At 42.0% G+C, this 14,425-nt stretch overlaps 1 protein-coding gene and 1 long non-coding RNA gene across 2 annotated transcripts; one reads left to right on the top strand and one right to left on the bottom strand.

Moving 5' to 3' along the window:
- Nucleotides 1–257: 257 nt before the first annotated feature.
- On the bottom strand, nucleotides 258–9,366 carry LOC139076174 (uncharacterized). Its single transcript, XR_011527493.1, has 3 exons — nucleotides 9,211–9,366; nucleotides 8,951–9,081; nucleotides 258–492 (listed from the first exon to the last, which is right to left on the bottom strand). It is a non-coding gene; the product is annotated as an uncharacterized lncRNA (long non-coding RNA).
- EIF1B (eukaryotic translation initiation factor 1B) lies at nucleotides 6,895–13,987 on the top strand. The gene is made up of 4 exons (XM_008522802.2): nucleotides 6,895–9,999; nucleotides 10,873–11,036; nucleotides 11,466–11,567; nucleotides 11,966–13,987. Exons 1-4 carry the CDS (start codon nucleotides 9,969–9,971, stop codon nucleotides 12,008–12,010), a joined length of 342 nt encoding a protein of 113 aa, XP_008521024.1. The 5' UTR covers nucleotides 6,895–9,968; the 3' UTR covers nucleotides 12,011–13,987.
- Nucleotides 13,988–14,425: the final 438 nt, after the last annotated feature.

The following is a 14,425-nucleotide window of genomic DNA, read 5'->3' as shown; positions in this document are numbered from 1 at the left end:
TTCATTTATATCACGAATTGCTAATATAACAATTAAGCACTCATGATAATAAGTTCTGTGAGGCATTTGGGTATATTTATCCAATTTCTGTCTCTCAGAGGATTTGAGAGCTTTTGAGTAGGAACCATTACAAGATTTGGAATCAGAAGCCCTGGATCCAAGTCTCAGCACTTACCACAAGTTGTGTGAGCCTGAACAAGAGTCTTAATCCCCTTAGCCTCAACTTCCTTCTACATAAAATTAAGATAATAATAACATCTACTTTATTTACCTTTATTAAATGAAACAATATGTATAAAAACAGTCTGGTTTGGACATTTTTAGCCACGATGGCTGTATGTTTAGAAAACACCATCAGAGTCTTAAGGATCAAGAGTTGAAACATACGTCTAGTACAGGGAACAATGCTTGTTTCCGTTTGGGAGCCGTGACACTGCCAGGTCAACCATCACATGTCCTCAGTTCTGATTGGAGCCAAATTTATCTCTTAAACTGAAATATAGAAAAGGCTGTGATTTATATTTGGTAAAAGACAATTCATTTCCAGGACAACAATCTACAGGTCACTTGGCCTTTCCCCTTCACATATAGTTCCCATTAAGCTAAAAATCCGGAATATCAGTCATCATAAACAGGGAAAAGGTAGAGGAGACTCCAAGAAAATACTTCCCCACAGCTATCAAATACTGTGAATAAAATAAAACCTATAGTGGCAAAAGCTATACAGCATTTTACTACTTCAAAAGGGCTTTACATAAATTATTTCATTTGACTTTCCTAGCAAGTAGGTTTGGCAAATATTCTTTTTTTTTATCATTTAAAGATGAAATTGAGGTTCAGAGAGATGATGTTGCATCCCTGAAGCCATATACCTGGCAGGCGGAGCCAGCCCTTGGGCCTTTGCTTACTAACATTGATCTGCTCTCACGATGGATCTTCATCACCAACTCTCCAAACTAGCTGATATCCTTCTTCTGTAGAGCATCACCCACCCCGCATGCTGCTGCCTGGTTGGGCCCTTGTACCACTGTTGTCTCCACAACGTGAAACGCATGCTTACCAGGAGTCAGTTATGTTTGCTCCCAAATCTGTTTATGCTGGTTTACATGTTAATTACCTAATTCAAACATAATGAAAATGATTAAATGAGTCCAAAAAGAAAGACGGTTGTCCTTTCTGGGATAAATAAATTGACTACTTTGAAAAAATCAGATAAAAGCAAATTGCTCAAGAAAATTATGGTCAAGTAAGGTGCAAATGAGACAAATATTGATTGGGAATAGTCATAAAAATCTAGATGGATTTTGCACTGATTGCTTGAAAAATCTAAGTTCTTATTTTACTTTAAATAAACAAAAATAAGACACTGAAACCAATGATTACAGGTAGAATTTATGACACCAGAGAACTCCAATTAGTAAGCCAATGATAAAAAAAAAAGGCCTTAGCCCAACATCAAAAGATTATCAAATTACATATTTTAATAAAATATAAAACATAATTGCCTATCAGTGTCAGGAATCTTTGTATAAACTGACTTTCTGGGCTAGTTACCCTACTAACAGCCCAATAACACCTCATAAAAGGGTATCTACTGTACTAGAGGATCCAGATTCCTCCGCACAAATCATAAGCTCCCCAGAATCCGTGGGTCTTGGTTGGTGGAGAGAGAATCGTCTCCAAGAATTTGCTTTGCCACAACTTAAATCAAAATAGAATGTAAAACACTGTTGCTGTTTGGTATTGTTGGTATTGGAGACTCCAGCACAGAAAGGTCTCTAGTCTGAGATGGGCAGTGGGATGAGGGAGGCAGTTAAATCCCTCTGCAGGGTAAACTACCAGAAAATTTTAATCTTCCCCTAGTGAACGGTTCTGTTGTTCAAAAAACAGGGCCAGGAGGAGGGTCCAGCCACATGGCAGCAGGAGAGGCCTCAGGAGAAAGAGGCAATGATGCCGAACAGTGAACTTGAAGGTGATCCCCAGTTTGTGTAATGCTGTAGCCTCTTCTGTTATCGCCAGTTTTTCCATGAAAGTGCTACACACTATAACCCTGTGTTAGTAATGTTTTGGGGAGTAAGGGAGGAGGAAGGATGGTTATCTTTGGGCCAAAGAATCCAACCAGAGTAAGAATTTAAGGTAGGAGACGACCAGGAGAACATCGGCCTCTTGGGAACCCTTGGAAATCGTAGGTAGGGCACAGAACAGCCCAGAGTTACATGAGATGAGATTTGAATCAGTTTATTAAAAAAAGGAAAGAAGGAAAAGGTAATCCCAGAAGACACAGTACTTGGATACATCTATGGGTTTATGAAAATTATGAAGAACAGACTTTCCCTGTTTGGCAAAAGGCAAACTGGGACAGAGCCTACAAAAACATGTTTATTGTGTCTACCTTGGAATTAAAGCAAAGTTTCCAAATTTCGTTCTGCAAAGCCTTAACTGTGCTCAAGTGTTTATTTGTAAAAATATAATGGTAAAAGGAAGAGTTTAGAAGTCTGTGGACATGTGACTTTAAAGAGAATATCCCCTTCAGTTAGTTATTTTTTTATTCCAGAGCTTAGAAAATTGAGTTTCATAATTATTACTCAGTATAAATCTGTGATAAGTTAATATTGAAATTCCACTGAAGAAAAACATGCAAAATGCCTGTGTATTTAGGTTCCTTTGATTATGTGCTTTGATTTTTCATAACTTTATTTAAACATTTTCTCCCTTCCTTTCTTCTCTGCCTCATTCCAGAATGTTTGTAAGTATACTTACAAAGACAGGGAGAAGGGAAAACTGGAAATACTTATAAACAGGTTTATACGATTAAAAAGAAAACAGCCTCCCTGGAGTAACACAACTATTCTTACTTCTAAACCCAGTTAGGCATTTCTCTGAGGATTCTTATAAATAGACATTGTGATATAAAAACCACATCCTTAACAACATTCTACAAGATAGACAACGATGGGTCATTTGTGCTGTTTCCTTCCCTGTCTCTCAGCACGTGCTGATAACATCACCCTGCAACACAATTCAGCAAGACCAGTTCTCAAGAGGGTGAGAGGCGGCAGGAGCTAACTGAAATAAAATACGCACTCTCAGTTTCTCTGCTGACCTGACTGGACCCAGGGCTGGACTCTGGAATATCTAGAGCAAGACCCTCTATACCATTTCAATCAAACTATGGACAAATATTGGACAGCAACGAACACATTGCTGGGAAAATGAACACTGTGGGTACAAATGCCCAACTTTAAAGTGGATAGTGACTTAATCCAGGAAGGCCCCTGCTGCCAGGGATTGGTCTTTTAGTTGCTGGTTCATGCAGTGGCCTGAGATATCCAAAAGAAGGAGCCAGGCGTTGGGGAGGTTGGGCAGTAGCTATTTGCCAACCAGCATGAACATATTTTAGCAATTTAACAACTTGTATGGATACAGTGATGTACACCAGCTGGATGTCAACCCTTTAACATTTACAACCAAATTACAAAAAGCCAAAGAATGTTTATTTAAGACTTTTTAAACTTGAGTTTCAGGAACTCTACTTCCAGTTTCATGGTGAGACTCCAAGTGCGTTGTTTACAAGGCTTCAATAAACAACGCTACATTTGATCAACTCTTCTCTTTAAAAATCTGTAGAACACTGTCATCACTGTTTATTGCAAAGATGTGATGAGCCCAAGACAGTTAGTGGGCATCTGCCCTGCCACATGGCCTCCAAAGTTCGAGGAGACACAAAGTACTGCCAGTTTGTTTCTAGTGTGTCCTCCTACAACCCTCATTGAGCTGGCTCAACTCTCCTGGGTCATGGTTAGGATAGAAAGTATAATCCAAGCCATAGACAACTCCAACACCGGCCACTAGGAAAGTGCATGCCCAGCTTCTCAGAGTCCTGGGGTTTCCATTCGGGCAGCAGTGCTCTCAGACTAGGGGTAGGTTCAGCTCCATTTAATTGAAAACCCAAAACAGCACAGTTTAAACATGTGAGGTTTCTACTGTCACATAACAAGTCCAGAGACAAGCACTCCATGGCCCCAGGCTCCCTCTATCATTCTGCCTCATCAGCTACAGCATATCTGTATGACAAGGTCACCTCATCGTCCAGGATGGCTGTTGGACTTCCAGCATCATGCCTGCATTCCAGGCAACAGCGAGGAAGGAGAAAGAAGAGCAAAATGGGCACTTTTCCAAACTGAGTCAGCTTCCTTTAAGTGATCTTTTGGAAAACCCATTCAATACTTCCACCTACGTCTCATTGGCCACATCTAGCAAGGAAAGTTGTGAAACGTAGTATACAGTCTTTTAGCTGGGCATATTGCAAACTAGAATAAAACTGGGATGCTGTTTTACTAAGAAAGAAGGGGAGAATAGATATCAGGTAGCAACTAGCAATCTCTGCCACAAATTCCAGTGAACAGAACAGCAAAACAATGAGAATGGCAACTACATGATTTACTATGTGCGCCACACTAACCCAAGTCAGAAGATGAACCAAAAACTCTGCAGCACCAGACGTTCTCTCAAGCCAAAAGTTTTAACTTTGGAATACAATTTAATTTTTTAATACAAAACACAAATTCTTTCCTTCAAGACTTCACCATTGACTTGGCACTAACTCTTCTCAAAATGTAGGTGGAACAGTCTAGGTCACATTTGGCTCCACCTCGTTTGAATATTTTCTTAATTTGTTGGGTGGTGTTTTTCATCATAATTCCACAACATAAGGAGGGAGTCCCACTGCCTGGGCAATCAGAAGCGAAGTATCTACAGATCAGCCTTGAATGATCTTTTCCTAAAGATAAGCTGTAAATGTAGACTTTTTTCTTAAGTGAAGACAGAAATGGGAATTTTCTTATGAAATGTGACAGCTAATTACCTTTTTAAAAACAATGGGTGGGCCTCTATTTGACCAAGACCTAAACTCTACTCGGGTCAGTGTCCGTTGTGTCCTGGCTTTCCTCACTTTTGTTGTCACATGGATGCAATTCTTTCCACAGAACACCCTGCCTGCCCTGTCTCCCTGTTCTTTCTCCCTTTGCTTTTTTTTCTTTTCCTTTCCTTCCTTCCTTCCTTTCATGTAGCTATCTGTCTATCTTTACCAAAGGTCACTAATTTTCCTTCTACTGACCTTGATACCCTTTCCTCTTCTTACAGATTCCTTTTGTGAAATCCCCCTCTGATCAATACTTCCCTCTCAACATCTATTTTTAATATCCAACTATAGATTCTTTTTCAAAGTCCGCCTTACATTTTCAAATCCATCTCATTTCTTCCTCCCACCCCTTGACTCTTAGGAAGCTCTGAGCTCAAGAAAATGCATGCAAGCATCTATAATGCCTTTTCTAAATCTATAGCAAGAGGCTAAGAACCAAATGCCACCAGCAGTTAGTCACGCAAGTGGTATTCCAGGCAAGTGATAACAGCAATGGCAGTGGACACAGCCTCCACGTTAAAGAGATAATAGGAAATAGCAGGTATTGTGACAAATTCAAGAACCCATCCCTCTTCCAAAGTAGAGCAAATGCTACCAGCTTTTCTGACTTTTTTAAAGATAAGCTAGAAACTCACATTTTTTTTCTTAGGAGAATAAATAAATCTAAATTTTCATATGAAATATGACAGCAAATTCACCTTTTTAAAAATAGTGGGTGGGCCTATATTTGCAACCTTTGACCTACAGCACATATTGAATGACTCCTAATTGATTCAACATACGTATCTTGTCACAACACCTGGAAGAATGCTAAGCACATTGTAGTCCTGCTTCTCTGGTTGAAAACATACAAATATACAGAAAAGAATTTGTTACAGGGAATCAACGCATACAAATATACAGAAAAGAATTTGTTACAGGGAATTGGCTTATGCAATTATGAGGGCTGGTTAAGCAGCTTCTGTAAGGCGGTATCTCTGATGCAGAGTCCACGGGGAAGGATGTCCGTAAGGGAAAGTCAGGATGAGAAGATCCAAGCAAGCAGGAACCCTATGAGCATGAAATGGAAACCTGTGAGGATGGACTGAAACCTATGTCCTTTCTTGTTGTTTCTGAACTTGGTGCAAGAGTATCCTGCAGAAGCTGCGGTTCTTTTTCATGGAGCTAAAAACACAGACCTGGCTCATGAGTAAGAAAAACAGAAGGAGAATCAGGGAAGGCAGAGTAGTTGCAAGCCCAGATGTTACTTTATTCCATTGAGGTGAGTCAGCTACAAAAGTGCTTCTTTCTTTCTACCTCCCAAATCTCACAAGAATAGCCCTTTGGTTCCACCCAGTATGGAGTTAGGTGTATCAGTTTGGGTCCTTGGAGAAACAGACATCAAGAGAGGATTAGATGTGCAAGAGATTCATTGGGGGTAACACCTGTGAAGGAAAGCGGATGAAGCCAGAAGAGGTTACCCTGTGAAGGAGGGAGGAAAGAAGAACTGACTAAAAAGAGTCTTAGACTTTAGCACAGCTCTAAGAAAGTTCAGCCAGGCCAACGGAGTCTTGAGGAAAGCCCCCCACTGAAGGAGTCCCACGTCTCTCAAGAACGGGCCTGCATTAGGATCCTTGTTAGGCTCAGTCATCTGCTGAGAGCAGCCGGTTGGAAGCGCAGGCTCAGCAGGATGCAATGCTGAATTCAGAGTACAGCAGCTGGGGCCATTGGTCAATTATGCCTACTGAAGCAGGAAATCTGAGACGTATTATCATATGCCCCCCCTCAGTGGGCAACCTTTGGACAGAGGAGGACCCAGGGTTCTAACCAGAGAACATGTCTTCATGACTAGCAGATATGAGAAACAGCTGCATAAAACTCAGCATTGTCTCCAGGGTAGGCAAACTGCTAGGGATGCTGCCCACTACATCACAGTGTCCCCTTTATGAGGACCCAGGAAAAACATCTCCTGTGGCTCAGGGCCAGGCAAAGTCATTCCTCCTGCGCAACTGGTATGTTTTCACCCTATAGACGTGTGGATTTTCTAGCTAATTTTCTCTTTGCCTTAACCATTAGGAAGTTAAGAACCAGATTTGGGTCTACCTCTAGCTTTGGGAGCTTTTAATTTTCAATTATTCTACTTGAAATTTACCTTCCCTGATTCCTTTAGTCAATACTACTGTTCTCTGCAAGTGAGCTAAACTCCTTTCTGAAATAAGGCAGGAAATAATCACCTTAAGCTAGGTTGGTACCATTTAGAACTAAAAATACCAGGTTTTAAATGCTTTAGGTTATTTCTCTTATGATAACTTTAGATATAGGTCAAATTCTTTCACTCCAAACCAGCGCTATCTAATGGAAATAGTTTGTGAGTCACATGTAATTTTAAATTTTTTTTAGTAGCCACATGTAAAAAAGCAAAAAGAAATTGAGACAATTTAAGTCTTTGAAAGGCCAGTGCATACTTTATACTTCTGCATGTCTCAATTTGGACCAGCTACATTGCAAGTGCTCAATGGCCACATGTGGCTAGTGGTTCCTATGTTGGACAGTGTAGGTCTAAACCCAAAGGCTATGAACGACCAAAAAGTCAGAAGACTTTTAAAGATCATAATCACAATTGGATCTAACATATTTGGCTTTGATCGAAGACTTCTGAGCCCCTGGGGGTTTCTGATGCAAACATTAGGTCTAAGAAAGGATCACTTCTCCTGACGGGTAATGACCGTGAAAACCCCAAGATTTTTGGATTTTTTTTTTTTTTAACTTCTCTATGCTTATTTTTTTCTTCACTGAACCACCCTTGGTTCCTTCTGAGAAACAATGTAATATAAAATGGTTATGGACATCTAGTAAGAAAGAAAGAAAACAGAAATAGAGATGTGTTGTCTTTATCCTGTACTTCATCTGGAATAGTATCAAAAATTACTTTAAAGCATGCTTATAAAGGTATAAGACCAAAAAAGGGGATTCATTGTAGCTGTAATCAACAAATGAACAACAAAAAGATTTTTGACTCTCCCTGTTTATGAACCAGCTCTAAAACTTTACACCTTCGTTTGGATAAGAAAAGTGTTACTCATTTAAATCAGGACTAGAAGACCAAAAATCTAGTTAGATTCCTGAGAGTTAAGAATTTGATTTTTTTAGGCAAATTATTGAAACTACGAAAGCTTCCATTTTTACATGTTAAACAGAGTAATAACTACATCATAGAATGGTTATGAAGATTAATAATATTGTCTGTAAACCTTACATCAGGCAAGAAGCTCTCAATGAATGGTACCTATCATCATCATTAATCACAAAAGATGATTAAATCCAGGTATTCTTAACCTGGGATCTGCAGATCCTTGGTCCATGGATAAAACTGCAGGATGGGGGGAATCCCTAAAACTGGATGGGGAAAACAGATTACAGCTAAATTTCCACTAACCTCTAAGCAAAATTTAGCATCTCCTCCAGCATGAATGCTGGCAATATCACAGTAGTCTTAGGATCTGTCACTGTGCACCATTAGAAGCCACGGATATTTTCATATTACATTTCTGATGTTACAGACAACTCAAAATATCATGTATCGCCTTTCTGAAATTATGGTAATTAGTAGATCTGCTGCTAGATCTTGTTAATTAATGTATTAGTAAAGAAGCAATACTGTGTTAGCAATATACTGTTTCTAATTTCAATATGATTGGTTTCTTTCGTAATCTTACGTTTTAGTTTATTTACTTAAAGTATTCTGAGAAGGTCCATAGGCTTCACAAGACTGCCTTGACACTGAAAAAAAGGTTAAGAATCCCTAAATTTTAGTCTATCTCTTTGCTTCCAGAAAGCCAACCAAGTTTGACAATTAAGCAACTGCCTGGGTGAGCCCATTCCCAAAGTCTCAGGTTTGTTTTTCTGTGTGTGTAGCTTGAGAGAAAGATTACAGTTGTGATACCTGACTATCAATTAACCTACTTGCTGAGCTCATCTTCCACGTATAACTGACGCCCATCCTGTTCAAAGTTCTGTGTTCAGGTTGACAGGCTGGTTTTCTGGTATTACCTGGCCCTACTGGATGCCAGGCCCCTGGGGAAGCTGGGCAGTGGTTCTGAAGCATGGTCCTAGATGAGCGGCATCTGCATCTCCTGGCAGCTTGTTAGATTTGCAAATTCTGGGGTCAGAGCCCAGACCTCCTGAAAAGGAAACTCCGGGGTCTGTCAATCTGTGTTTTATGAAGTCCTCCGGGAGATGCACGCTGGAGCTTGAGAACCACCGCGCTTGGGAATCGGAGGGGGGCCCCACCCTGGGCCGGAGGCGCCCACCTCTAGCGTTCGTGGTGACTAACACGGCTCCTGCAGCGCACGAGGGTTAGGGAGGAGTGAAATGATGCAGGAAGTGCTGAGGCGCGGCCGACGAGTCGAAAGCCGGGGCTAAGGGGCTTGTTTTGCTCCTGCACCCCGATTTGACTTACATTACCCCGAGCCTGGAGGGTGACTAATGGAGATTATCCCCCCAGCACCGACTCCTCGGTGCCGCCACTGTACGGCGAAAGAGAAGTCAAGGAACAGCGAGTGAGGACACCGAGCCGGCAGCTCCAGACCCGCGAGCTCTGACCGGATAAATCCCAGCCTCCTGGACCCTTCCCGGCCCTGGGGCCGGCGCTGAAGGGCGCACTGCCTGCTGGGATTTGCGGTCGCGGAAGCCTGCCGGGCCCCGGCTTTCCAGGCTCCGTCGCCTCGGGCAAAACTACAAGTCCCAGGTTGCCTGACGCGGGAGGGTCACGTGGGAGGGGCGGCGGGCGCGGCTAAATAGCCTCCGTCGGCCATTTTGTGGGAGAAGCCGCAGCGCCGCCTCTTCTCTCGCGTCCTCGCGTCCGTCGCCGCCGCCTCTTCCTCCGCCTCCTCCTTCGCCTCTTCCTGCCTCCTCCCGGCTTCCGCCGCCGCCGCTCCAGCGCATCCCAGCCCCCGGGTGCACCGTTTCCTTATTTATTTCCGTTTTCTCGCCGCTACAGCCTCCTGACTCTGATCCGGGCGGGCCCCGCAGGAATTTTACCCCCTCTCCGGCCTCACACTAGTATCGCATGTCCACTATCCAGAACCTCCAATCTTTCGGTAAGACCGGATCGCCGCCGCCCCTCCCTTCCCCCGCGCGCCTCCCGGCCGGCTGGCCACCCGCCGCGACCACCGCCCCCGAGGGCCCCCTTCTGCCCTCCCCGCACCCCGAGTGGGGCTTTGTCTCGGCGCCCGGAAAATGGCGACTGGCCCCCCGGCGACCCTCTCCCCGAGGACGGCCGCAGACCCCGCCGCCCTGCCCGGACCTTGACCCGGCCCCTGCCTCGCTTCTGCCCTTTGACACCTCTGCTCCGCGGCTCCCGGACCTGCCCCACTGCTCGGAGGGCGCCGCCGGGCCGGGGGCTCGGGGCTCGGCGTCCATTAGAGGCGGAGCTGTTTTGGAGCAGCTCGTGGGGGCATTTAGTAAAAGAAGCGGGTCCAGGCCTCCGATCTGTCACAGGGCAGGCGTCCAGTCTTCTCTTCTGGCGTAGTAATTCATGAAATTACGCCTCTTGATAGATGGGGGTAGATATTACTTTACTTTTTGCAAAGCACAATTACGGTTCAATGATTGGGGTGGGCATGTTTGAATGTTCCTGTTGTCAGAATGTAATCGAGATGACGCACGTTTTTACAGTGGCTATAAAATTAAGGTTCTAAAATGTTTCATTAGAAAACTGTGTTCGACGATAACAGTATCTATCTGTCACCACGTTTGTCTGTTCAAATATCAATGGACATCCCTGTTTAAATTTCTCTTGTGAGAGTACCTTGGAGGTTTTATGAATACCCCACCCCCATCCCCACCCGCAGAAAAAGCATAGGCACTAGAACCTTCTTAGCTGACTGTCTAGATTGTATCTTACTTTATATCTGCAAATTATTTACTAAAAGATGTTTTTCTGCTTTGAAATTTTTTGTATCCCTTTGCAGACCCCTTTGCTGATGCAACTAAGGGTGACGACTTACTCCCGGCAGGGACTGAGGATTACATTCATATAAGAATCCAGCAACGGAACGGCAGAAAGACGCTGACTACTGTTCAGGGCATTGCAGATGATTATGACAAAAAGAAACTTGTGAAAGCTTTCAAAAAGGTAAAGGTGTTAGGAAGAAGAGATTAAAATATAGTTACTGATGCACGCCTCGGAATAGGATTGTGGCTTACATCTTTACTTGACTTTATCAGTGTGGGTGACACCGATTGGACCCAAGAAAGCTGCATTCATTCTCTTAACACCCAGATATTTATGTCTGGTCTCTCATCTTAGAATAGGGTTTACTTTCCTTTCAAGCAAAGTAAAAGTGAAATATTTAGTATTTGATGTTCCAGGTAAAATCGTTTCCTTTATAGGACCTGCTGATTCATGTTTAAGTTAATCTGGGAGTGTTGGGCATCACAAGAGCCAAAACCTGTTTCTTAAATGTAATCAAGCCTACTGAAATCGTTAATTTTAGTCTTAGGGTGAAAGTAAAGCCTCACTGTATTTGACTCAGCTATGTTGAACATTTATATACTTCTCCAGAAATTTGCCTGTAATGGTACTGTGATTGAACATCCCGAATACGGAGAGGTTATTCAGCTTCAAGGTGACCAAAGGAAAAACATTTGCCAGTTTCTCTTGGAGGTGAGTGATTGGGTGCTTTATGTATAACCTTGAGATAACTCCTAAAATTGTATTTGAGGGCACCGTGAATTATTTCCTGCTTAGTAAAAAATCATCTGAATGAAGTATTTTAGTTAGTGAAATACAGAGTTGGTACTTATTAACTAGGCAGTAGGACCTTTATCAGGTTTTTACCATTAGAATGACCTGATCATTCCTGTATCTACACAGTGTTTTCTGATAGGACATGGTATTCAAATATGTGTTGAATTGTTTGTTATTAACAGTTAATGCCACAAATAATAGTGTTGCAACAAGTTATTAACAAGGACTCTTTTTAGTGACTACTCCGTGTTTTCTTAGGCATGACTTTATATATTCCTTAGAGTGATTTTGCTAAAGAAAATTTTATTTTGCAGGTTGGCATTGTCAAGGAGGAACAGCTTAAGGTTCATGGATTCTAAAATGAACCTAAATACGTGGAGAATTTCTTGAATAATTTTGTTCTCTAAACCCAGTCTGGCTGCCTTGTGAGATGATTCTCTGCAGTAAATGGACTTTTCATTTATTTAATCATTCAAACTTCCATTCACATCTGCATGATTCCAGAAAACATGGGGTATGTAGGCTAGTAACACATAAGAAAATTGCGGTAAGATGGTAACACAGCCCCGTATTCATCTTAACATGTTTCCAATGGAAAATATTTTGTTTTGAGTGTTTATTTGTTACTGTTCAGTTTATTATTTTTCACTTGATTAAATGTTTTTTGTTGTATTAAACCATGTATGTTGCAGCTTAACAATAAAAAAAAATACAAATCCTTTTGTGAGCAGTTAGGTTCCCAGATCTAAGCAACTAAGATACACATATGTTTTGTCTTTCATAATTGGAGTTCTCATTCAGCAAGTATTCTTTCTAATTAGCTTCAGCTGCTGTTAAACCCAAAGCTCAAGGAGAACTTTCTTACCTGTAGTTTGTGTTCTTCATTTACTGACTTAAAAATAAGCATACAAACAGGAGTGTAAACTCAAGCAGAGCCAAGAATTTGTCAGAATGTATGTTAAATTTTTTTAAAAGAATGGCATATAGTTTGACCCTGAGTGTTAGCACATAGAATTCTTTTATATATTTTTATTGGTTATGTTACTGGGCTGCCAACTTAAGTCTGTCCTTAAGTGCCAGATAATACTGTAGGCTTCTGACGTAAAATTTAGTTACAGACACTGCCCTGCAAGTATGCATGAGTAGGTGGTATTGCTGTCTTACAGAAAGAACATTGGGGTTCAGGTTAACTTCACTAGAATGCCAGGAAGTGACAGAGTTAGGATGCCAGCCCAGGGCTTCCAGCCAGAAAAGCCATGTTCTTTCGCTACATCATGGTTTGGTGTGTGTGTGCCACTAAAGGAAGTGAGAGCCACAAGTGATAATGCCTGGGGGTTGGGAGTGGTATGAGAAATAGTATGATTTACAGTTCTTAATTATGAGAATTCTGCAGTTTATTTTGAGTTCCAGACTTCTACTTTTTACTGAGTAGTAATTATTTGCTCAGTTATACCAGCCATGTCATTAAAACTATTTAGCCAAGACAAATGCACCTGCAAGTGCACACTTTTTAGGTTAATGCAGTAGGATAATGATGGTGTGAGACACCTCTCTCACTTGGGTCATTACATTCTGTACCAGCTGAACCCTTGCCCCTATCTTGATAGTGCTTTTGGAACAACAAAATCAGCCCCCGCAGAGTTTACCTCTGAAAGACACCTAAGTAACAGGTTTTGTTTTCTCATCCCGTCCTACCTCCAAGAAAGAATGAGACTATTAAGAAGTGAGTACACCAGAATATAGTGCCAGTGTTGTTAAGGTCATTTCTGAAAAACATCAATATAATTGACCAAGAAGATGCAGAGGTTTGGGAGAGTTTTCCAACTTCCTGGGAAACCCTTACTTTTCTTCCTGTAACATTTTGTCATGATTCCACCTCTAGTTGAAAGGTGCCATGGCAGTAGTTTATGAAAATGCTAAAGCAGAAGCTGACTTGAACGTATGCATTCAAGTGTTGCCTTGTCATTTACTGAGAGCCAAGCTAATGCCCAGAAAAGAATTGTCTATTAAGAGAGACTGACTGAACAAAGAAGGTAGACAAGGGAAGCTTCGTAGATGGGAAGACAAAGCCCCTCATCTTGGCACCCACAGATAAGCTCTCAGTCATTGCATCATGTGTCAGGCCACTCCCAGTGGATGGGATCAAAAGCCTTGAGCAAGACTTCTCGCTGGATTTTGTGAGGAGCAACTTAAGTCTGTGAGCCCTAGACACCTGATTGGACTTGTCACCTGTAGGGCAGGTTCCATCCTTTAATAAGAACAGATCATGTACCCTTTCCTTCCTTCTTGTCTTTGAGCAATGCAATGGAAATAAAGGACATAATTAAGAATCTCTACAGATTTCTGCAGTTTTACTGAGACTAGCCAAAGGATAAAGTTGGAATATCACCCTCGTGGGAAAGCTGTCTGGGAACTTCAGAGGTACCTGAGAGCATTGGAGCAGGGCTAACTGCTCAGCTCTTGTCTGCTTCAGGGGCAAAAAGGGACTAGGTGGCATTGTGTAACTGAGGCGGGAAAACAGACTGTCTTTAAAATGCAACAAAAGTAACTAGCCAAACTCTCCCATGTGGGAAGATTTTGATTTATAGGTTCATTAGTGGTTTGTACTTGCAGGGTGCAAAATGAAGAATGTTAAGTAGAGGACAAATAGATTTGGCCCTGAACCTCTTGACTTGCCAGAGGTCCTGGTGAAGCCATTAGGAAATTGACCTTTGGTAGAGGCACGGTTTGGAGTAAAGTGCTGCTAGTAATGATGTCCTCTGCCCTTCAATCTT

The sequence above is a fragment of the Equus przewalskii genome, chromosome 15 (genome assembly GCF_037783145.1).
Source record: "Equus przewalskii isolate Varuska chromosome 15, EquPr2, whole genome shotgun sequence".
Taxonomy (NCBI): Eukaryota; Metazoa; Chordata; class Mammalia; order Perissodactyla; family Equidae; genus Equus; species Equus przewalskii.
The sequence above is the reverse complement of the archived record's forward strand: the minus strand, read 5'-3'. Positions and strand labels throughout refer to the sequence as shown.